Source organism: Vigna unguiculata, chromosome 9 (assembly GCF_037176805.1).
Source record: "Vigna unguiculata cultivar grain cowpea cultivar isolate G323 ecotype 2 chromosome 9, ASM3717680v1, whole genome shotgun sequence".
In the NCBI taxonomy this organism is placed as follows: domain Eukaryota; kingdom Viridiplantae; phylum Streptophyta; class Magnoliopsida; order Fabales; family Fabaceae; genus Vigna; species Vigna unguiculata.
In genome coordinates, this window is record NC_140800.1 from 44,827,954 (window position 1) to 44,852,499 (window position 24,546).

General features: G+C 34.3%; 3 protein-coding genes across 5 annotated transcripts; 2 read left to right on the forward strand and 1 right to left on the reverse strand.

The window, feature by feature from the left end:
* Positions 1-5,318: 5,318 nt before the first annotated feature.
* On the forward strand, positions 5,319-9,016 carry LOC114162355 (uncharacterized). Its single transcript, XM_085666146.1, has one exon. It carries the CDS (start codon positions 5,531-5,533, stop codon positions 8,915-8,917), a length of 3,387 nt encoding a protein of 1,128 aa, XP_085522272.1. The 5' UTR covers positions 5,319-5,530; the 3' UTR covers positions 8,918-9,016.
* A 1,599-nt stretch (positions 9,017-10,615) lies between these two features.
* Positions 10,616-16,500, reverse strand: LOC114196062 (putative 1-acylglycerol-3-phosphate O-acyltransferase). Of its 2 annotated transcripts, none has more exons than XM_028086562.2 (10): positions 16,379-16,500; positions 15,979-16,142; positions 15,587-15,823; positions 15,223-15,269; positions 14,972-15,090; positions 14,709-14,869; positions 13,583-13,692; positions 13,406-13,505; positions 11,320-11,443; positions 10,616-10,995 (listed from the first exon to the last, which is right to left on the reverse strand). In XM_028086562.2, exons 2-10 carry the CDS (start codon positions 16,116-16,118, stop codon positions 10,870-10,872), a joined length of 1,164 nt encoding a protein of 387 aa, XP_027942363.1. In that variant the 5' UTR covers positions 16,119-16,142; positions 16,379-16,500; the 3' UTR covers positions 10,616-10,869. The 2 variants fall into 2 exon arrangements, with proteins under 2 accessions (XP_027942363.1, XP_085522494.1); XM_085666368.1 differs by having other exon boundaries at positions 16,395-16,413.
* A 196-nt stretch (positions 16,501-16,696) lies between these two features.
* On the forward strand, positions 16,697-23,744 carry EMB2757 (Transducin/WD40 repeat-like superfamily protein). 2 transcript variants are annotated; one of them, XM_028086564.2, is made up of 14 exons: positions 16,697-17,073; positions 17,505-17,619; positions 17,915-17,977; positions 18,076-18,147; positions 18,266-18,322; positions 18,458-18,660; positions 19,473-19,531; positions 19,637-19,724; positions 19,923-19,989; positions 21,290-21,372; positions 21,446-21,537; positions 22,570-22,676; positions 23,272-23,335; positions 23,419-23,744. In XM_028086564.2, the coding sequence occupies exons 2-14, from the start codon at positions 17,516-17,518 to the stop codon at positions 23,518-23,520; spliced, it is 1,161 nt and encodes a 386-aa protein (XP_027942365.1). In that variant the 5' UTR covers positions 16,697-17,073; positions 17,505-17,515; the 3' UTR covers positions 23,521-23,744. The 2 variants fall into 2 exon arrangements, with proteins under 2 accessions (XP_027942365.1, XP_027942364.1); XM_028086563.2 differs by having other exon boundaries at positions 16,704-17,073; positions 17,470-17,619.
* The last annotated feature ends 802 nt before the right edge of the window (positions 23,745-24,546 follow it).

Sequence of the window (24,546 nt, forward strand, 5' to 3'; positions counted from 1 at the left end):
ACAATAAGAGTATCTCTTTCGTGTCTCACATATATACCATTTTATACTCTATTGCTACATTTCTAATTTCCCACTCAGTGCCTAGAACCAGGAAATGAGGTATTTATTCATAATAGAAATTTTTTGACAGTGTTCAACCGTTCTTTTGGTGCTCATCCACATGGCTTTCTTCACAGTTGAGTTTCTTTCTTAGCTCAATCTCTTGTCCTGGTGCTTAGCACTTGACTATTCCTTTTTGGGAAGTTTTTCTTGGTTGCTTATTCTTATGGATTAGTGCTCCAGATTTCCTTGTAAAGAAGATTTTCTCATGTGGCTTAGCTTCAATTTGTTGTGCTCAGTCAAAAAGTCAAAATATGTTGTCTTGTCTTTTTTACTTCCATGACTCAGCGTTAATGCCTGTGACTCATCTTCATACTTGATATTTTCTCTCATATTCACTACAAGACAGCAAAATATCATTACAATTCATAAAACTCAATTTTCCAATACCTCATTTTGTATCTTGAGTTAAGGAGGATTGTTTTAGAGAATCATTTGATACATGATAAGTGTCAATTTCAAATAAAAAATTTACTTTTCTTAGATAATTTGATTCTTTTAAAATATTATAATGATATTCAATAATGTTTACATAATTTAGATGTTTAATTTATTTGTTTGTTAAGTTATATAATTCATATTTTAGTTCTCAACTATGTTTATAATAATATTTAGTAAAATAGGTTACACTTTGACTATTTTTAGGAAAGTTAGATCAATAATCCATCGATTCAGTAGATTACAAAATTTGTTATTCAAATAATTGAACATATATTTTTTTAACTCCATATAAATTGGGTTGTCTGACTTTAGCAAATATAACTATTTATGTTTAATCCACTTTAACTCTAGTAATAAGGACCTCCTAATATAACAACTATACTTATTTATTGTGTTCACAATTAAAATGGGTTGATTGATCCATGAATTGAATACGATGCTGGCTACCCTCTACACCCATATATTTATGATACAAGTCTCCAAGAACCAACGCCCTCTCTTTGGTGGGTGAACCATGAAGTCCCTTCCTTTATAATTAGTGCCATCATTTATGATTTAAAATATTGTGACTCATTGATTTCAGGAATTTTCCATACATAATTAGAATGAGACATTTGCTAGAGGAATTAATTTAATTTAAATTATATTATTATTTTTATTATTAGTCATGATGTGCAAATTTATTAAAATTTAAAAAATAAAATAAAATAGATTATTTATCAAATAATTTCACATAGATGTAAAAAAGTGTAAATAAAATATTTGTCTCCCATCCCTCCCCCAAATTTACGCATATATTTTAGATATAGGTAAGATTATTTTCCTCACAATACACTAATTTTGTTTTTATTTAAGTTGAATGTAAAGAAAATCAATCAATTGTATTAAATTTTACTGATTCTTTAATTTTTTTAAAAATTAGTCTAACCAAATGTCAGATATTAATTAAAAGGAAAATAATATTTTAACCCACTTTTTTTTATCCATTTTTAACTTATTACTTTAATCACCATTAGATCATCTTTTTTTATTTTTTTTAGTGATACGATGTGATGATCTAATGATGATTGAAGTGGTAGGTTAAAAGTGAGTCAAAAAAGTAGATTAAAGTATCATTGTCCTAATTAAAATTAGAAGTAAAAATAATTACAAATATATTCATATTTAATAGAGAAGAAGTGTGTTTCTTTGGTTTATAAAAGATATGTGGTCCAAACATTTTGAAGACAAAAATATGTCTGCTCATGGAATTGTATCGACTGCACTATAAATGCAGTTTTATTTGTCTGTGTCTTCATCTCTCTTATATTTGGAGGATACAGTAATAAAGTCAACTCACCAACTTCTCACAAAACCATACTCATTTCCTTTATTGAAAAAGGAGGGTTCAAATTATTTATAAGGGTTAAATATGTTTTTCTCTCCTAATTTTCAGCGAAATTTAGAATTAGTTTTTTATTAAAAATTTTGATCAATTTAGCCTTTTATCTTTAAAAATGCGTGAATTTAGTCCTTTTAACCAAATTTTGTTAAATTTATCTGACGTTTCAAGCACATTTCATGATAGTATTTGAATTATTTACACCGTTTAACACATTTTTGCTTCAACGTTAACTCAAATATTATCATAAAATGCGTTTAAAATGTCAAATAAACTTTATAAAATTTGTTAAAATGGACTAAATCCATGCATTTCTAGAGATGAATGACTAAAATGGTATAAAGTTTCGAAGAGAGACTAATTCCAAAATTTACTAAAACTTAAGGGATAAAAACATATTTAACCCTATTTATAACTTAAATTTGAACTACTCAAACTATCATCATTTAAAAAACAGTTTTGTGCATTAAATGATAATATATCATATAACAAATGTAACCCTAAAAATGTTGAATGGTTAGTTAGTATTTGAAATTACTCTTGTGTTGTTGATCTTTAAAGTGAGTGTGATGTTGTACCTTTTTTAATTACACATTACTGAATAAAACTACCAAAAAAAGGTTTCATAGCAAAGTGAGGTTCATCATTTCTCCTGAAATGAATGAACAATGGATAATGTAATATATGCATTCACTTAACGATCTTTATGAAGAGATACCTTTCTCTTTTTCTCTCTCTCCTTTTGTTTATTCACTGTTCCAATTACGAGCATAATAAAAAAAGTTTGGTCTGCATATTACGGATCACGCGCTTCTTCCACCTATCTTCATCAATTTCATATTTCCATCTTCACGTACGTGTTTAATTGGATAGAACTCACTTTTATTTAAATGTGTTAGTTTGATATTCATTTTTAAAAGGATGTAAATTAAGTTTAAACTTTTAAAAAATGTCTTAATTAAGTCATTTTCAATAAAAAATTATTAACACCGATATTGATATTTAAAATGACTTACAAAATTATGTATTGATATTTATATCAAGATATCAAGATTTAGTGGTAAAAGTCATTAAGTTAACGGTAATTTTTTGTCTAAAGGGGACTTAATTAAGACACTTGTTCAAAAATTAAGACTAGATTGATACATTTTTAAAAGTGGGTACCAAACTAACACATTTGAACGAAAATGAGTACCATCCACTAATTAAACATTTTATATTCAATAATGTAAAATTATAATTTACATTTACATATACGATGAGATAAAGTAAGTTTAAGTGACAAATGATAAGAAAACATAATAAGTAAAATACAAAATTTTGTAAACCCTAATTTACACTTTACTAAACTCAGTCTCTTTAGATAAAGTTTATGCTTTAAATCATGTTGATGAAAAATACAATTAGGAGGAAAACCTCAAGTTTTCTCGAAGAATATTACTCAACAACAATTAGATTCTTCGCATTAATGACATTATCTAAAAAATTGTTTTATAATTTCATTTAAGAAAATAAGAAACATAGTATATAATCCTTCACACGGAAGCTAATAAAACCCTATACCTCCTACTAAGTCATTCCTTCATTCATGATATTGAATGTTAATTCATATCTTCACGAAACCATTTCTATTTTGGTACTCTACATTACCATTCGTAATATTAAATTTTATTCACATCACAACTACTCGTGCCTATAATCAACCAGTTTCTAGTTTTAAATTAATGCATGTATCTGAATATAAATTAGTGTATTATATTTAGTGTGATGCATTTATCACATTATCCAATAACCGGTCGTATCATAATTTTTGTTATCAATGAAAATATTTTTAATTAAAGACAAGTGATAATCATTAATGCACTTTTAATAATTTTTATTATCCAATAGTTTAAACACAATCTATACTTAATCTAGACATTAAATATACGTACTGTCTATGAAATTAGAAAAATTATGTATTAGACCGAGCAGGGACCGATCAAGTACTAATAGATGATAGTTAGAATTAATTATGAGATTATTATAATAAATAAGATTAAAATGTTATTGGATTATTATAAGGTCAGTATTAAGGTAAAAATTTATTTAAGGTCTATAAATATGTAGATAAGATATTTAATATTTTTAAATTTATTACATTTGTTTTGACCTGTTTTAATTAAGTAATAATTTGAGTATCGAAATACCTTAGTCAATTAGATTAACCGACCAGACAAATCAAAAGACTTTAAAAAAGTGAACTATGAACAACGAGTAAGCGACAAGTCCAAAGACAACAGTAAGTTTTATAATCTTCAATAATTCTATAATGTAAAATAATATGAAATATCATTTATCAAAACTCATAACTTTTAAGATTTAATTTATCGTTAATGTTTAAACATAAATAAATTAAAAAGAAAACATTTAAGAGAAGATGTCTTAACTCTAGTAATTACTTTTTAAATAATTATATTAACTCGTTGTTAAAATGATGTTAAGACGGTAGAAGTCACGTTCCCACGGCATATATTAATCATTAGTCGCTAACTTTAAAATACTTTGTGGATTACATCTATAGAAGAAAAAAAAAATAATCCATACAAGTTTTCAGTTAAGAACATTAATTATGTGATATATATTTCAAATTATCGAAATCATATTCTTTAACTTTTTAACTACTGTTTCTAAAAAAATAAATTCACGACTAATTAGTAAAAAGGAAATACTATAACTTACATCGATATCATAAGTTGTAAATACTTGTATAAAGTAACGTTGGACAACATTCATAAATTTTTAAAATGTTTAGAACTTTTCCTCTTAATGATATATTTCAAATTAAAATTTAACAGCAATACGTGTTTGAACGATAGTATTAACAAACTCACGTTATGAACGCGTTAAGTTATTTTATTTTCAGAAGAATACTCACATTATGAACGCGTTAAGTTGTTTTATTTTCAGAAGAATAATAATATTTTGACAACTAAATCTTGATAACTTTCTTTTATAACATGATGTGTCATCTTTTAAGTAGTTTATTTTTAAATATTAAAAATAAATCTTACAACATGAAGTGTCATCTTCTGAGAAAGTTGTCAAAATTTAGCAGTCAAAAAATCATTTTCCTTCTCGAAACAAAACATTGAAAGTAATTATTTTTGAATAAAGAGATTAAAATAACATTGTGATATATATTATTTAGAATTCTATGGTGGAAGACGAAAATGTGTGATATGAATAAGTAAAAAAAAACATCGAGTCCGAGGTGAGGTGCAGAAAACAGCTAAGAAACAGTAACAGGGTAAGGTAAGAGTAGGAGTGAGCGTGGACCACACCAGACACACACACCATGGTTCCAAAAAACCCTTCAAATCAAACCATTTAAGGAATAAAATAGCAATGGCGACCAAAGCAATCCATAACATAACTTAAAGGCTTGTCATTTGCGGGGAACATGGCTCGCTAACAAACGCTCCTCTCTCTATTCTCAAAACTCCAAAGTACACAAAAAAACACAACACAACACTACCAAACAAACAAATGGTGTCAGCCCCTGAAGCTAAAAACTCACTTTAACCTCTCACAATCACCACCATCATCACCACCGTCACCAACACCCAAATGGCAACAACGGTTATATTTTTCACCCTCAGACTCGTCGCTTTCTTCGCCGTCTTAACCATAACCACAACCGCTGCGCAGAACACCACTGCGTTGGAGATTCAAGCCTTAACCGCATTCAAGCGCAACCTCCATGACCCTCTGGGTTCCCTCGACGGTTGGGACCCTTCCACGCCCGCCGCACCCTGCGACTGGCGCGGCATTGTCTGCCACAACAACCGAGTTCACCACCTCCGTCTTCCCCGTCTCCAACTCGCCGGTGAAATCTCTCCCTCCCTCTCTAATCTCCTCCAACTCCGCAAACTCAGCCTCCACTCCAACAATCTCAACTCCTCCATCCCTCCCTCCCTCTCTCAATGCCTCTTCCTACGCGCACTTTACCTCCACAACAACCGCCTCTCCGGCCACCTTCCTCGGCAGCTTCTCAACCTCACCAACCTCCAAATTCTTAACCTTGCGCACAACCTATTCACCGGAAAAATCCCGGACCAACTTTCCATCTCCCTGCGTTTTTTAGACCTATCTGATAATGCCTTCTCCGGCGACATTCCAGCTAATTTCTCGTCCAAATCCCAGCTTCAACTCTTGAATCTCTCTTACAACAGGTTGAGTGGAGGAATACCTGGTTCACTGGGAAAGTTGCAAAATCTGGAATATCTTTGGTTAGACTCCAACAATATTTATGGAACTTTTCCTTCTGCCATTGCCAACTGTTCCTCTCTGGTACACCTTAGTGCGGAGGACAATGTTCTGACCGGACTTCTTCCTCTTACCTTAGTTACCATACCAAAACTTCAGGTGCTTTCACTTTCACGGAACCAACTTTCCGGTTTGGTTCCCAAGTCCGTTTTCTGCAACACTCACCTACAAAGCTTGAATCTTGGTTTCAATTCCTTTACGGGTTTTTCTGCACCTCAAAGTGAAGAATGCAATAGTATTTTAGAAGTTTTGGATGTTCAAGGAAATCACATTGCTCCCACAAGGTTTCCCTCGTGGTTGACCCGGACTACAAAATCGTTGAAGGTGCTTCACCTTTCGGGAAACTTCTTTACCGGTTCTCTCCCTGCTGATATTGGTAACTTTTTGGCGTTGGAAGAGCTTAGAGTCGCGAATAATTTGTTATCCGGTGGTGTTCCGCCTAGCATTGTGAATTGTAGGTTGTTAAAGGTTTTTGATCTTGAGGGGAACCGCTTCTCTGGGTTAATTCCTGAGTTTCTCGGGGATATGAGAAACCTGAAGGAGTTTTCTCTTGCTGGTAACCTTTTTACCGGTTCGATTCCTTCTAGTTTTGGAGCACTTTCTGCGCTCGAAACGCTTAATTTGAGTGACAATAAGTTGACCGGTGTGGTGCCTGAGGAAATCATGAAACTGGGGAACGTGAGTGAATTGAATCTCAGCAATAACAAGTTTTCGGGTCAACTTTGGTCAAATATTGGGGACATCACGGGTTTGCAAGTTCTTAATTTGAGTCAGTGTGGGTTTTCAGGAAAGGTTCCTGCTTCGTTGGGGAATTTATTGAGACTAACGGTTCTAGACTTGAGCAAGCAGAACCTCTCGGGTGAGTTGCCCCTTGAGGTTTTTGGGTTACCTAGCCTGCAAGTTGTGGCACTTCAAGAGAACCGTTTGAGTGGTAAAGTTCCCGAGGGGTTCAGCAGCATAGTTAGTCTGCGATATCTTAATCTCAGCTCTAATGAATATGTCGGTGACATTCCAATAACTTACGGGTTCCTCAGTTTTTTAACGACTCTCTCTCTGTCTCACAATGGTGTTTCTGGTGAAATACCGCCCGAGATTGGTGGTTGTTCGCAACTTGAAGTATTGCAGCTGCAGTCAAATTTTCTAGAGGGTAACATTCCCGGGGACATTTCTCGGCTATCCCATTTAAAGGAGCTTAATTTGGGGCACAATAGGTTGAAAGGTGATATCCCAGATGAGATATCAGCGTGTTCTGCCTTGAGTTCACTCTTGTTGGATGGTAATCACTTCACGGGTCGCATTCCCGGTTCCTTGTCAAAACTGTCTAATTTGACCGTGTTGAACCTTTCTTCAAATCTTTTGAAAGGGGAAATTCCGGTTGAACTGTCAAACATATCTGGTTTGGAGTATTTAAACGTGTCTAGTAATAATCTTGAGGGTGAGATTCCAAACGTGCTTGGTGCCAGATTCAGTAACCCTTCCGTGTTTGCGATGAACCAAGGTTTGTGCGGGAAGCCCTTGCAGAGGGAATGTGCAAAGGTGAGAAGGAGAAAGAAGAGAAGGTTAATAATGTTGATAGGCGTGGGAGTGGCTGGTTTGTGCCTTTTGGCGTTGTGTTGTTGTGGGTATGTTTACAGCCTCTTGAGGTGGCGGAAGAAGCTTCGAGAAGGGGTGACGGGTGAGAAGAAACGGAGCCCCTCAACAAGTGCAGGTAGCAGAGGGAGTGGGGAAAACGGAGGACCAAAGTTAGTTATGTTCAACAACAAGATAACGTACGCGGAGGCATTGGAAGCAACGAGAAACTTCGATGAAGAGAACGTGTTAAGCCGGGGAAGATATGGCCTCGTGTTCAAAGCCTCCTTCCAAGATGGAATGGTTCTCTCCATTCGTCGCTTCGTTGATGGGTTCTTAGACGAGGCTAACTTCCGCAGGGAAGCAGAATCACTGGGCAAAGTGAAGCATCGAAACTTGACCGTTCTGCGTGGTTACTATGCAGGTCCACCCGATGTGAGACTTCTTGTGTATGACTACATGCCCAATGGAAACCTCGGCACACTGCTTCAAGAGGCGTCTCAGCAAGATGGCCATGTTCTGAATTGGCCAATGCGTCACCTCATTGCACTGGGAATTGCTCGAGGGCTAGCTTTCTTGCACTCGGTGCCAATCGTTCATGGTGATGTGAAGCCTCAAAATGTTCTCTTTGATGCGGATTTTGAAGCCCATTTGTCTGAATTTGGATTGGAGCGGTTGACGGTAGCAGCACCGGCAGAAGCGTCGTCGTCGTCGACTCCGGTAGGGACGTTGGGGTATGTTTCAGCAGAGGCTGTATCGAGTGGGGTGGCGACAAAGGAGGGTGATGTTTATAGCTTTGGGATAGTGTTGTTGGAGATACTAACGGGGAAGAAACCGGTGATGTTCACGGAAGATGAGGACATAGTGAAGTGGGTGAAGAAGCAGTTACAGAGGGGACAAATATCGGAGTTGTTGGAGCCAGGGTTGCTTGAGCTGGACCCAGAGTCATCGGAATGGGAAGAGTTTTTGTTGGGTGTGAAAGTGGGTCTTCTCTGCACAGCAACGGATCCTCTTGATCGACCGTCGATGTCTGACGTTGCTTTCATGCTCCAAGGTTGCCGGGTCGGACCGGAAATCCCATCATCGGCGGATCCCACAACACTACCATCTCCTGCTTGATTTTTTATTTTATTTTTTATTGTTGATGAAATTGTATTGCTATTTTTGCTGAATTGAATTAAATTAAATTATCCAAATTTTGGAGGGGGGGTCCGTCCATATGGTTGAGTTCTTTAATAATCTTTTGTTGGTCCTGTTATTATTACTGTTGTTGGCTGCGCCAAAAGAAGAATTCGTGTGGCTTTGACGAACGGCGCCGTTTTCATGTGGTCAAATTACGCTTGTGCGAGAGAGATGGAGCAAATGATTCCCGCCAAAAGGAGGAGCTTCATGATGGCCATCGCACAAAGACATGTGCCCACGTGTCGAATCAGGAACATCCAGGAAAGTTACCGTTATGATGACATGGAGCTTCAAATGGATCAGACAGACGCGTCGAAAATGGGGAATAGGACGTTTGAATATGTCGGGGTTTCAGATTTTTCCTTTCCTTCTACATTTATTTTTAATAATAATAATAATAATTCTGGATCCGAATAGAAAACGAAAAGGTAGGGGAACGAAAAGATTTCATAAAAAAACTTATTGCAAAGATTTTCTTTAACTTTTAAAAATCTTTTGTAAATATCAAATGGAGTAACATTGTAGTGGAGCAGTGTCACTGAAGTTCGTTTTCGAGCTTTTAAAATTATTATCCTTTGGTTCAGAGAATCATTTGAGTTACACGGACTTCAGTATGATTATATTTGTTGTATTATTATTATTACTATTTTTATTATCTAAACTGTTTCAATATGATTATATTATTATATACTAATACTTTCGAAACATAATTATATCGTTCATTATTACATATGTACGTGCCTTTGTTATTTTGAGTATAGTAAGCTGGGGACGAGGTTATAGTTTTATTTTTTGTTTTGAAGTATATATGTGCAGAGGAAAAATCCAGATAGAAACGACTAATATTTGATGATGACAATAACTGCCAAGTGGGGTCCATGGTAACATTTTTAACGTCACCATCATTTTATATGTTGCTGGAAAATAGACTCAATACAACATTGGATTGAGAGGGGTTGTGCGCAGAGTGCGTTGTGGCAACCTCACTAATTTTGTGAAGCCATTAGATATATAGGCACGAAAAATGTCATGTATGTGATGGGTCCCAGTTAAAGGAATCCAATTCCGAGGCACAGACACGGTAAGATGTTACGTTGTTTGTTTGTGTGATAAAATAAATACGATGTAGGTTTGTGTTGCATTGCATTGTAGAAAGGAAAACAAAAACATGCGTTAATGTTGAATTCATTTGAATATGTAAGAAAGAGGGATGGTCCACAACCCAAAACCCGGAATTTAAAAGCTCATGCACTTCTGCACCTGCCAGATTCAGTGACTCGGCGTATTTAGTGCAGTAAACGATGGGTCCTTTTCAGTTTTCCCTTCTATGACAGTCCACGGGAGAGATGCGAGTGAATAGTACAGGGAAAGCATGTGAGTGTCATTGTATATGACATTTTCTTTTCAATTTAAATCAACTCAATTATCATCTCAGTAGGAGTTTAAAATACATTCATCCAGCATTGGTTAAACAACTTTTCGCACCTGAGAGCAGTGCTGCAGTACCAATACTCCTTTCTTGATTGGGACATCTTTTCACTACAACCAGAGTTGGAGAAAAACCGAAAAGGGGTAAAAAGGTGTAACTTATTAATAACCAGACTCAGCAACGACTCAGAATAGTGAGTGTGAGGGTCAACAAATAAATCAGAAGATATTTTATTTTCTCTCATGAAAATATTTGCTCATATTACAATATTTCCTAAATTTGCCTTCACAACATAGATCTATCGAATGGGTAAAGAAGCTTTGAGTGGAGCAAATTTCAGTAAAGAAATTTCTACTACAAATAGTTTTCTTTTTTTTTTCGACATTGTAATTACAAATTAGTCTCTGTAAACTCTACTTCAGTAAAACTATGCATATATAGGAAGGATTGGCACTAAGACCTATGCAAAGGTTAACCCTTTTGGAAGAGGTTCGTTGTCTGGATCAGGATTAAAAAATCTTCGACAAGCATAAAAAACAGCTGAATGGAAGGCAGTTGAGTTGTCAATGAACACAAAGTGCCCGGCCTGCAACAAGTAATTATTATTTTTAGTTAGAATAATATAAACAAGGTTAAATATATTTTTATTCAGGTGACATTCTGTTTAATCTCTCTAAAATAAAAAAATCGTGTTGTCATGATTTCATTTATAAAATGCATCAGATTATTCTTGACGGGAATTCGTCTCTTATTTTAGTCGCTTTGTCATCATACATGACATATTTTCATAAAATAATAGGATATTTTTTGAAGGGTTACAAGTCAACATTCCATAATTTGAAAGGTTAAAACCATATTTAATCTCATTAAAAATAACTATGCATCAGGAGAAATGTGAAAAAAGATATACCCGAGGAACCCTGATGATTTCGCATGGAACCTTCATATGCTTACGAGCTTCCTGGGCACCCTGATAATTCATCCAGTCTTCGGAACCATATATGAAAGTGGTGGACACCTTCCACTCGGAAGCACTACAACACCAAAGCGATGGAGCATAAACACATGCTTTAACTTGTTCTGTTCCACTAATTTCTTGATCCACCTTCCATGCATTCCAGAATGTATATTTTACATTCAGGAACGTGAGAGGTGACCGGATGAAAAAACAAAAAATTCTCGTGATGCAGGAAAAAAGAAATGGAAAATAATATTTTGACAAACTTTTTTAACAAACTTTTGAAAAAATTTCTATAAATAGAATTAAATAGATTAATTTTTTATATTTTAATCAAAATAAAGTAATAATAGTAATATTTTTTTTACTTAAAAAGGTAATTTGTGGAAAGTTTGTCAAATTATCATCTTCCAAAAAAAAATGGATGCAAGAAAAAACACCGATAAAACATTGTACACGAAGTCAAGAAAACTGGGCCCTCAAGTAAACGAATAACTAGGTAAAGCCTTAACGAGAATTCCAGTAAAGCCCACATACGGTATTGACATTAAAATTTACTATATTTATTCAGCCATGCCTGCAAAGCGAGAAAGTTTATGTTTGCCTCATGGTCTCTCTATGAACTATTTCTTTATAATGTTTTAGTAAATAGATACCTTGAAATTTATTTTCATTCTAATCCATCTTTACAATTGATCTTTTTCAGAAATAGTTATCTATATCAAATTAGAGTTAAATTATTTATGTTGAATGTCAATCATTCATTAGTCATCATCTTCTTTTTTGTTACAGTCCATTTTTTATGAATTAAAATAATCAAATATAAATTTAGAAAAAATAGAAACAATAAAAAAGTCCAATTGATTATTTTAATTGTAAATTTATTGTATTTTAATGTTGGGAAAATTATTTATAAAATATTACTAATAAATGATAGAGGTTTAAGATAAATCAATTGTTAGGATTTCTTCTTTGTTAGTAGTTTAACTCTAATTTAATAATTAGAACAAGAGACTACTTACTAAAGGGTAAGTTTTTACGGATTAATTGAGATGAGTATCTTTAAGAATGCAGATGAGTATCTTTAAGTATACAGATGAGTATCTTTAAGTAGTTTATTCATAAACTTCTTATAGTGGATATGACAGTTGAATAGGAGTGGAAGTTGTAATTGAGGTTCTGCAAGACCTCAATATTAGTTAATATTTATTTAAATTGCTCTTGGTGATATGTGGAAGGTGGTTGGGGTTATATTTAAAACATGCAGATTTGAACAGCAGTGGTGCTTCTAACGTCTGCTAAGATTTTAAAAGGTAACACAAAAGAGTTCAAGGAAGCACTGGAAATCACATCAATATATGGGATGCATGGCATTGAACATAAGGCACCAATATCCAGTAAAATACATGTATTAATTTTTCTTGAATGATTAGCTGGTGGAAGTGTTTTCTGCATCTCCTAATTTGGCTGTATTTCTGTTTTACAGGGGCTTAGTTACACCTTCAACTTAGCTTTTTGCCTGTCCTTTTAATATAATTCATTTAGCTTCAGAAAAGAATTGAGATGAAACTAAAATTGATGTTTATGCACAAAAACAAATAAAAGCTAAAGGATTAATTGGGGCAAAAAATTAAAATTTAAGGAATTTGTTTCAGAGAGAGTAAAGTTAAAGGATTAATTAGAACAGAACTGAAATTGAAGGTGTCTATTTGCATAAAAAAAAAATTAACTTTAAAAGAGTTGAGTACACTTGTTCAAATGTCTGTCAGGAGTCCATCCATCCTTGGACGAAACTGACTTAAAGATGACTCAAACAGTGTTTTTCAACTAAAAACTTGTTTCAGAAACAGTGTAATGTATATGCTGAATTTGTACTATAAATAAAAAATTATTCTAATTATGACATGTGATTGTTGAACTCCAGTTAACGGAAGACTACATCAGAAATCTGAATACATTTTTGAACGATAACAAAGTAAATACGAATCAGTTGAAGACAAATTGTAATTTAACAGTAGGAAGAGAATAATCACCAAACCTGCGAAGAAGGGGCATCCTAGCAAATGCTCCAAATGAAAAAATATATTTTAAGCACAGCTCTCCACTAGCTTTGGCCGCCAATGTGTGGTAAACATAATCTTTAATGCACAGAAAGACTAAAATTAGAATGCGCTCTTACATTTATACCATATTTCAATGAACTATCTTGCAATACCTGTCAGCAATGTTGATTCCTCTTCTGTCAGTATTTCCCCAGTAGAATGTGTACCAAACCTTGCACTCGTATACTTGCGGACTATTTTGGGTCCCCAAGGACCTAAACCTCTGCAAAATATATATAATAAATATATTAAACAAAGACAACTTAATAAAATCAAATGTTCAACTTGGGAAAAACTAAAGGTATGTTGGTATTAAAAAGTGATGATTCCATTGCAATGCTTTATTGTATGGAATATGCGTTCTCATGTTTGTTGACCAAAAACAGCATGACTCATTCCACAGAACTTTGTTTCGCCATTCTTCTCCAAAGAGGCGGCGTTGGTGATTCCATAATAATTCATGGAACGAGATTGAATTTCTTTTCCAAACATATTCTCATTTTTTTAAAGAATGACTATATTGTCAACCTTTATTAAAGTTTATCTTCTATAAAATCTCATTTTATGTTTAACCAAACTGTTGTGTGTAAATTAATTTTAAATATTCATGAAAAAAATTAAAGAATAATGATTATATAGCAGTGCTGTTTGAATGCAATTGTGATCCAAAGTTTTATCAAGAAAGTTTCATGAAAAATGAATGAAGTATTTTATCCAAAACATGTGCATATACTCAATCCTTTTCCAACAAAATAATATATTCTCTAGTTTTTGGTAACATGATTCTCTATTAAATTTATTAAAAAAAATGAATTTAAACAGTATATAGTACAAGAATTGATTCTCATTTCAAGTAAGTGTATTTATATTATTTGGATATTTAATCCTGCATTTATTCCATGTACCAGACAATTGAATTGCTCGGAAAGTTATTCCATTTAAAAAACGAACAAATTGTATATCGGGAATGATCATTTTAACCAACTTCATTCTATTTCAATTCCATTCCTATTCTGTATATTTGTTATTTCTTGTACCAATTGACACAAACATACCAAGTGGCAAACAAAACTAGTGCATTAAAGATAAACCATATGGCTTGATTTATAGATTGGCTGTTAGATGTGGCATACAGAGAATACACATTTCTTCGTTCAAGTAGAATCAATCCCTTGTCACCAAAGCTTGTTTCACCCGAAGGCACTTACAGATAAAATAACAGAGACAGAGTAGTTTTACCTGACAAGTTTTTGAGGTGTAAAATTAGATTCCCATAGATGGTTCAAAACTGCTCCCTTCCATGTTGCTCGAAACCTTGTAATCCGCTCAGACGTTGCATCTGATTCTGGTGAAAATCCAGCCGATCCAACCAGAATCAAGTGTTGTACATGCTCAGGGTGCTATATTAAAATGATCACAACAGGCATCAGAACAATCAATAAAATAAAATAAAAAGTCACACTATGAATTTTTAACGCCGTGCAATGTGGGAAGAGATTCACCTTCAGTGCATATTTAGCAGCAACATAACCACCAAAAGAATGTCCAAGTAGTATAAAATTGCTCAAGTTCTTGGCTTTTCTCCATTCCTCAAAAGAATCAATGAACCATGCCTCAGTTTCTGCACGATCAACAACCAATTGTGATTTCTAGGAAGTTACCCCAAGTAGCGACTTCCAAGTTGAGCAAAACTTCACAGTTCAAATTTCAAACCAACTATATCATTGCATTCTTAACATAACTCTTAACTAACCTTCGGTGCTTTTGCAAGTAAAATCAGGTCTACTTGATCCACCCCAGCTGCAAAATAAGTTTCAAATTTGGGAGTGAGAAAAAGACACGATCATATGCACATGGCAAATTAGAACGCCAAATTTTGACACTGCTTCTCCCCTCAGTTACCATAGTAAACAAAAGAAGCCCATCTCGAAGGTCCAACAGCAACACACTTATTAAAGGGCTCAAATAAGATAGATAAATGAGCACCCATCTTTTTATGATACATCCAATCCACTTATCCTTTCCCAGAACAAAATGAAGCACAAGACCAGAAAAGCAGTTTGAGACAACAATAAAATGCGGCGACATTAGGATGAAGAAAAGCATAACTCACTCACCCAAGTTGATCAACAGCAATGACTCTAAATCGAGAGGCAAGCACATCAAAATTGCGAAAAAAGAACCCCTGGGAAGCAGCATAACCATGGATCATCACAAGCGTAGGAGCATCAGGTTTACTGTCAAATGTGACGCTGTGAATAAACCGCGGCTCGTTACTAGCAGAGCGGAACCATCTCACTTTGGAGCCAGGAGGACCAGCACCTATGTTAATGTGCTCTTGAACATAACCGGTTCTGCCATACCCAAACAATCAATCACCATCGTTTTAATAGCCAAACGCACATAAAAACCCGGGTGTATAAATACAAGATTTTTAATTTTAACACAAAGAATCCCCGAAAATTTTTGGGGCGAATAAATTTGAAATTTAGGGTTTAGAATTAGTTACTTGACGACGGAGAGAAGGCGCTTCTCCGCAGCGATGATATCATCGACGGAAGTGGGAATCCAACGAGGCCAGAACCTGGAGCTTCTCGACTTTTTCAACGTTACTCCTCCGACGTTGTTTTCTCTTATCGTTTCTGACATTATTAAGAATCTCCGGCGCTATTCCTTCAAAATTGATTGTATGATGAATTTATTAACGGTGGTAGATTGCGGAGCACGCAATACCAAAACAAGAAAACAAAAACAACAGTGATTTAGACGCGGAATCAATCAATGGAATTGTAATCAATCGGTTGAAATTATCATTATCATTAAAGTAAAAAATAATGGAAAGAGTTTGAATGCGAATTGAGAAGGCAACGGAATTAAACTATTTATATGAGATAGCAAATTATGGATACCGCAGGAACTGCTTACGCGAGCAGTGACGCGCATCCATGATCATGGTGCATGCTGTAAACGCAAACACGGTATCCTTTGACTTCAATTTAATAGAACAAAAAGTCTCCCGCAAGGTCAAGATTTTATTCAATCTTAAAAGATCATGATACTTAATATAACTTCTTTAAATTTGTTAATAATTAATTTATTCTAATTTCGTGTTTTCTCTTATTAGCCATCTAACATCTTTTCACATTGCTCTTAAGTTTTAGGAATAGGTTTTGTTTTTAGACAATAAATTAATGATAAAAAATTGTCCAACAATTCCATTGAAAATTCACTTGAAAAACCTTCTTTATAAAAATAGAAGATTTAAGTGTTATCACACATTAACAAGAATCCAAGAAAATCAAAATCTTGAAAGAAATTATTTGATAAAAAAATAAGTGTAGATTAGCGAACCAAAACCATTTGAGATCCCATTTGTGAAGCTTGCGTTTTCAACAAATCAAATAAATTTAATTTAGTGAAAATAGATAGTCTTTGAATCGGCACACTAAACTTCTTTCTACTTCTTCTCCTTCTCCCTTTGCCGCTACACAGACCCCTGATAACAAACCCCAGCCACGCCACACGGTAACCATCTCGACTGCGACACTGCAGCAACCTCACTCGACTCCGAGAGGAGCGTTGAAAAAATTCGACCCTCTTTTTGGTAAATTTTCTTCCTCTTTTTTCATTGAACATTTGAAATGTGTGTAGGAATTATATATCATTGGTTCCTTAAACATTTTTTGGGTTTTTGCGGGGCGGCCACGGTCTATAAAATTAATCTTCGTTTAAGATATAGGCTGTACCCGTGGGCTTTTTGTCTTCGGGTGCAGGCTTAAACGGAAGGCTGGCCAAGATTTTGTATTCGGTTTTTGCAGTTTGCGAACTCTACCATCATCACCATTGTATTTGCTGTTATTGATATGTTAAAGGTCTCTGCGATTTTTTCTTTTTTCTTTTTTCGCTTCTCTTATAGTCTTATTTAGGCTTTTAGAATCAACTCTGTCGCAGTGACTGTTATGATTTTATTTTGACCATCCTAATGGATTTTTTATGGAAGGCCTAATGTCAGTTCATTTCAACTGGACCATAAAGGAGAACAGAGAATGAGTAGAAGACCTCCTCCTGATCCCGTGGCAGTGCTACGAGGCCATCGAGCTTCGGTCACAGACATTTCTTTTCATCCCTTTAAGCCGATATTATTCTCCGGGTATTCATTGCAAATGTTTGTCGTTATTTGTTTTATGGGAATTACTCTGGTACACATTTTTTCCCTGGGTATGGTAGATTGGCATCCAATATCTATCAAGCATTTCTTTGGCTGCCAGTTACTTTTATTATAGTTTTTAACACTAACAGTAAAACCTGTGTTCAATAAATGTTTAGACGACTTGCCTTGGATGCCATACCCATCAGTGTGCCATAAGAACTCCCAGATTTAGTTGGTTGCGTATACAATTAGTTTCACTTAATAATTAGTTGCATCATCCTCTTCTTGCTTGCAGTTCTGCTGATGGTGAAGTGCGAATTTGGGATACCCTTCAGCATCGAACTGTGTCATCTGCATGGTGCTTAGTTCTATGATTTTTGGGCATTCATATTTGTGAAGAATATCATTCATTTTCAGAAATTATGATCCATGATACAAATTAATTTTATACTGCAGGTTACATAGTGCTGCACATGGTATTGTTGCTGTTGCTTGTGTTTCTTCCCTCGGAACCAATAAATTTGCCAGGTGCATCCTTTCTACTTGATCTCCCCGTGCATCCTTTCTACTTGATCTCCCCTGGTTCTGTTTTAGTATCTAAGTATATTTTTGCTTTATCGATATTCATTATTCTGTATATGTGTAGCCAGGGTAGGGATGGAACTGTAAAAATTTGGGAATTTGATGATGCTGGTTTGTCAAGGTGTTGTACTACTTCAACTTCTACAAATGTCTCATCCTTTTTTAATTAAAAGGATAGCTTGTGTTTTTTGATAGAAGCTACGGAAATGTTCTTGTTATTATCTTACCTTCTGTTTTTCTGCACCTCCAAACACAGGATCCCATCACTTACAATCAAGACAAACAGTTACCACTTTTGCAAATTTTCCGTGATGAAGAATGATTCTGTTTGGTCAACACAAGGGAAAGAATTAGAAGATTGCTACAGAGGAGAGCCAGGAGGAATGTCTGATAGAGAAATTCCCGAGGTTAAAAGGGACGAGGCTTACACCAATCAAAGTTGTTCTAAAAGCTTTGGAGGTTTGTTAGTTGAATTCTATATTTGAAGTTTATGAAGTTTTGAAACTTCTGACAGTCTTTTTATTCTGAATTTAGAATTCCCTCTTCTTTTTTTTACAATATTAAAATAACAAGGCATCAATGAACTCTAGTGATTTCAATACTATAACTTAAAGGTATTGGATTAGGTAATCTTGTGTTGGCATGATGGTTTTGGAATGATAGAATCTTATCATCTAACTTACGTTGTTTTTATCTTTTGCAACCCTAAGCATCAGCATGCATACCCTGGCTACTTCTGTAAAACTTGTTGTGAATGACTTGCACATTTGCAAAATAGAGGAAAAAACTGTATTTGAGCTTGCAAGAAGTTATGTGAACATATTTATTACTACTACTGCTGTTATTTTTCTCTTATACACATAAAATAGTATGGTTTGACATCATCCTAAAATTTTCAGACCTATATTGTTTGGTTCAACTTATTTTTAAGATATAGTTGCTTACTTTATTAGTTTGAAGAAAAAAAAATCATTTTTCCAAAATTAACCTCAACCAAACATGCACTCAGTACACTTTTGCTTGTGTGCATGATAATAGATATTTGAAATTTAATAGTTCCACTGTCAACTTTTTTATAGGGTCTTCTTTGAGTCCTTTAATCTTATTTTTAAAGGCTGCAAATTTGGAGATACTGCCGTGGTGGACTGAATTTCTCATCTTGCAGTTCTATATTTTTCCTTTTGTGTTCCTAAAGTGTTTATACTTTATATTACTGAAAGATACTTTGATATTATACAAGTGAGATTCATGAAATCTCATTGTATTCACAGAAAATACATGTAGTGAAGGGCTACAATATGTGGCTTTGTCAGGGGAGAACTCTTCAGAGGTATGCGTACCTTTCTCATGTAAAACTTAATTTATTCTTTTTAGATATATTTCATTGTCAAATTATGAACGAACCCGTATGCTCATCTATTCAATCACTTTAAAGGTTGAAATTTGGGATCTCAAGTCAGCTCAAAAAATTGTACAACTCGCTTCAAGCAATCCCAGTAACTCTTCAAGTGTTAGCAACAGAGGTAGAGATTTGTTTTGGGTCTATATTGAGGTTCACCTTTACCATCAATTTTTTAAAAATCTCTTTTCTCAGGATACCTTGTGCTTTCATGATGCTTACATTATTTTTCCATATCAGCATCCTCCCTTCTTTCTAACATTTTGTTGCTTATAATTTATAAAAATACTTTCACTGAATCAGCACAGCTTCTTCTTGTCAGGGATGTGCATGACCCTTCAATTGTTTTTATCATCGGAATCACAAGGATTTTTAAATGTCTTGGCTGGGTATAGTCTCAAACCTCTTTTCTCCTCCCTTCCTCTCTCAGACCTGTAAGTGTATTATGTTGAGCATGTAGTGAAGATGTCTTTCAGTGGAGAGAGCAAAACACGATGCTTGGATCAAGTATATATGGTATAGGGTTAGAACATAATAGTCTGTGACTTTTCTTTTTCAGTGGTCTTGTTCCCCAAGTTCTGATACTGGCCATCCTTGTGAGATTGAATGGTCAATGTTTGTTCCTTTTGGTTCCTTTTGATCTGTTCGAGGTTATATGATGTGAGACTAATTATTATGAAAAGTGAAATGAACCAATGTTGACCATTAATTATCACATGGATGACCAATATTAGAAGTTATTTAGGTGTCACATAATTACTATAAACTTGATGTTCTCTTGACTGTTCATGTTTATTCAATGATCAAGATGTTCTCCTCTAACCGTTAATTAAAAATACCCATAATCGGTGTAGTTCATATTTGCTATAGAATATAAGAAATGTGTTTCGATTATAAAATTTTGATGATTTAAGTTATTAGTCGTATTGTTGCTGGACACTTCACCATGGTACAAGGTTGAGATTACGGAATCAATCTTGGATGGGTTCCTTTTTTGTGGCTTGGTAGTGAAGGCAAATGACACAAGAAATTAACTGTCAGATGAAAAGGAGAAGATTACTCAATGATAAACCCTCTAAAACTCAGTTAATGCACCAAGCCATTGGCTCCACTACCAAAGCTTATACCTGAAAGACTAGCAAAGAACCACACCAAAATTTCTGTCTCTCACACCTGGCCAAAACTGCCTCTCTTGAGTGGATGACCCATTTAAGTATAACTAGCCAAATCAGCAAGTTCTTCCACTCTCTTCCCACTCCTGCCTTTTTTTATATCTTCGGAGAGAACCCTTTCAATTCCAGTTTTTGCTTCTATTCATTCTACCTGTCTGGATTTTGTGTAGTATCTAGCGAAGGTAGCCAAGTTCTGTACTGAATTGAAGGCTTTGTGATTCAGGGAGGGTGCTAGTTGGCAAGTTCTTTGGCTAGTTGGACTAGTTTTCTTTCTTTTTGTGAATGCATGTTTTCTTCCTGTAACAAAACTTTTGCTGGAAGGAGTGTTATAGAATATCTTGAATATCATATATAAGGATTCTCTTAGATTTTTTTTCCTTTTTATGTTTCCCTTTATTTAACTTTTTAGTGGCCTTGAGCTTGTACATGTAATAGGGGTACGTAACCCAATTAGTAATAAATAGGAGTCTAAGGTTATAAGGTATTGACTACAGTCTCATCCTATACCCCAATGTAGATATGAGGATGGTTCCATGCTTTGGTGGGATATACGGAATCCTAGAGTTCCGGTAACTTCTGTAAAATTTCATTCTGAGCCAGGTGTGGAAATTAGCTTCCTAAGATTTCATTTTATCTTTTGATACAACTAGTTAACAACTGATTAATCTTTTAGTTATGAGCATCTGTATTGACGGGTCTTGCAAAGGGGGTATCTCAGGAGCAGCAGATGACAAAATTATAATGTACAGCTTGGAGCATTCTTCGGTAACATCCTTTTACTTTTAATTTCTTCTACTGAAACTTCTTGCTCCTAAAAGTTGTTGTTAATTGTCATCATTCCAATCTTCATGTGATAAGAAGAAAAGTCTTAAGAAGTAATCTGTTATGCTTCTTATAATTAACATTATCTGTAGATCCTGCTTAAGTTAGTGTTTATGTTCCAATTATCAGTTTATTTTGTTTTTATGATTTTCTGACTCTCTGGCTTCCTTGCATACATGGTAAAACAATATCAAAACAACTGTGTTTTCTTCTGTCTTTCCCTTTCGTTATGTTCTGAATCACTTCCTGGCCACAGAACATTTTCCCCTCCAATGCGGACCTATTCCTTTCTTTCCATATACATGAAGGTAATCACAAACCATAATAAACCCCATATCTCTTTATTAAATAAACTCTGCCCTTGTTAATGCTGCTTAAAGTATGCTTCCACTGACTCCGAGAACACAGTACTTACCTCCACCCAGCCATAACAAGTTTTCCAAACCCAATCAGCATGTGAACAAAATGTGTACTAATGATTCTGGTTTAGAGTACACATCGGACAGCTCCAGTCAGAATCCTCGTGAGGAATATTCCTCCTAAACAAGTTATCCCTAGTTGGTAACCTGTTTCAGATCATCCTCCATGTAAAAAAGCTTATCTTTGGTGGTACCTTAGCCTCCCATACTTCTTTGTAAACTTTGTCTTACCGAGTTATTACCTGTTGCCCTGTAGAACTAAGTAAGAAGACTTCACCATATACTCCCCACACGTCACCCTTCCACTCGTCTTGAACTTTTGTTTTAATTTTCACCACCCTACTTACAGTGTTCTCCAACTCAATTAAGCAATCTTCTCCCGCTCAACTAGCTCTCTTCTCCATTTGAACTTCCAACTCCAGGTTCCTTCTTCCGAGGTCCCCATGTCGTTAACACTATCCAATTTTTGTTCTGACTGTACAAACAACCACACATCCAATTATGCCCTGTTTCAGCTTCTTTGTATTTTTTCTTATATAAATCATGTTGACTGTAGGGTACTTGTGTAGTTAAGAAAGAAATCAGTTTGGATCGACCAGGCATATCAGGCGTCTCAATTCGACCTGATGGAAAAATTGCTGCAACTGCTGGCTGGGATCACAGGTATCTATCTAAATGACCGAAATATGTGACTATCAATTGGAGAAATTCCTTTACATAAACTATAAAGTTTATTATGCATTGCACAAGCATTTTTAAATGAGTTAGGATCTATGTGCCAGATGTAATGCTTAGTCAAATAAAACGAACTTTTTATAAAATGCAAATATATTGTATTCAACCGTTGAATTCCATGCCTTTATTGATTAGATTATGTATAGAAAATTTATACGATTTGAAATTATGTAAAAGTTTATCACATCACTTAATTCTAATGAATAATATGATATTTAAAAATATGTCAATTTTCATTATTAGACCATATCTATAAACATTTCAATTATTTGAGATTTGATAGAAATCATTAAAAATATAACAAATCTCTACTATTAGATAGATTGACTGAATTTCTAGTTTCAATATATATTTGATTTAGCATAAATCAAAACGAGTGGTGCATTTCTTTCCTGGGAGGTGATCTATTTAGAACCCATTTTTTTTCATACACACAAGTTTGAGCACAAGACCGGGTTCAAATGCTACTCCTCATTGGTGGTACTAGTGCTGCAATTTGATATCTCTGTTGTGTTTATGGTAGGGTGAGGATATATAATTACCGCAAGGGAAATGCTTTAGCTATTTTGAAGTATCACCATGGCACAGTAAGTCACTGTTTCTTATATCTGGGGCAATCTGAAGTATCTATTTTCATAATTTGACTCACTGTTTTTGTCTGACATTGCAGTGCAACGCTGTAACTTATTCCTCTGATTGTAAACTTATGGCCTCTGCATCGGAAGACACAACCGTGGGGCTATGGGAACTGTATCCTCCTACAACATCATAGTGAATTTACTCAATGCTGTTGGTAGTTCTACAATTTAACTTTACTATTAATGGTCAAGTAATTTTGTGCTAAAAATATTTCATTCTAGGTTTGCACCTGGTATAGTTAATACTAGATTGAAAAAAAATGTTTAGTTTTATATGGACTTTTGTAACTTTGAGTGTTTATTATAACTTTCGGATGCTTTCAAATCTTATAAATATATAGTCTTCTTAAATCTTATACATTTTTAAAAAATGCAATTTCATTATTTTTTTGGGTCTAAAGGTTGACAAAGAAATGTATTCTTTGACTTTGGCCACAGTGTCCATGTGAGAAATGTCTGACATACATTATGTTCATTTAGTATGTGGGTTCCCAACCATTAATCACCAATACAATAAATTCAACAAAAAAAATGAATACCACTCTTCTCAAACTCCAAACAACCCTATGTTTTTAATATTAATGCAATTATCCTCGTTCCATGATTTCCATTTGATCTTCACTTCAAATTGATATGCGACTCATCAATCTTTATCGAACAGTTCCAAAACTATTAATTACGTGATTCCACCTAAATCAAATCCCAATATTTCACTGTAGGGAATAAAACATCTAAATGTTGTTATCATCCACATTTAACAAAACAATAACAACATAACAAATATTTTGGCTTATGTTCAAGTATATTTAGGAATCGACAACGTCGAGATTAAATTGGTTAAAAATATACTTTATGAGGGTGATAATGTTAAAAATAGAAAAAAAAATTAGAATTAATTATCGTGTTTCTAACTCTGAAATGAAATTATTAGTTGTTACTATTTTAGGTTTACTTTTATACTCACGTTTAAAGGTATGTTTAGATATAAGTTTAAAGTGTTTTTAAGATTTTTTTTTTAATTCTTAACACTTTATATTAGCCTCACGATTTATTAATTCATATTTAGAAGTGATATTATTAGGGTACGAACTTAGATTACTTGATTAAAAGTTACATATTGTTACTGTTGTACCGATCAATGTTGTTTTGAATTTAGTTGC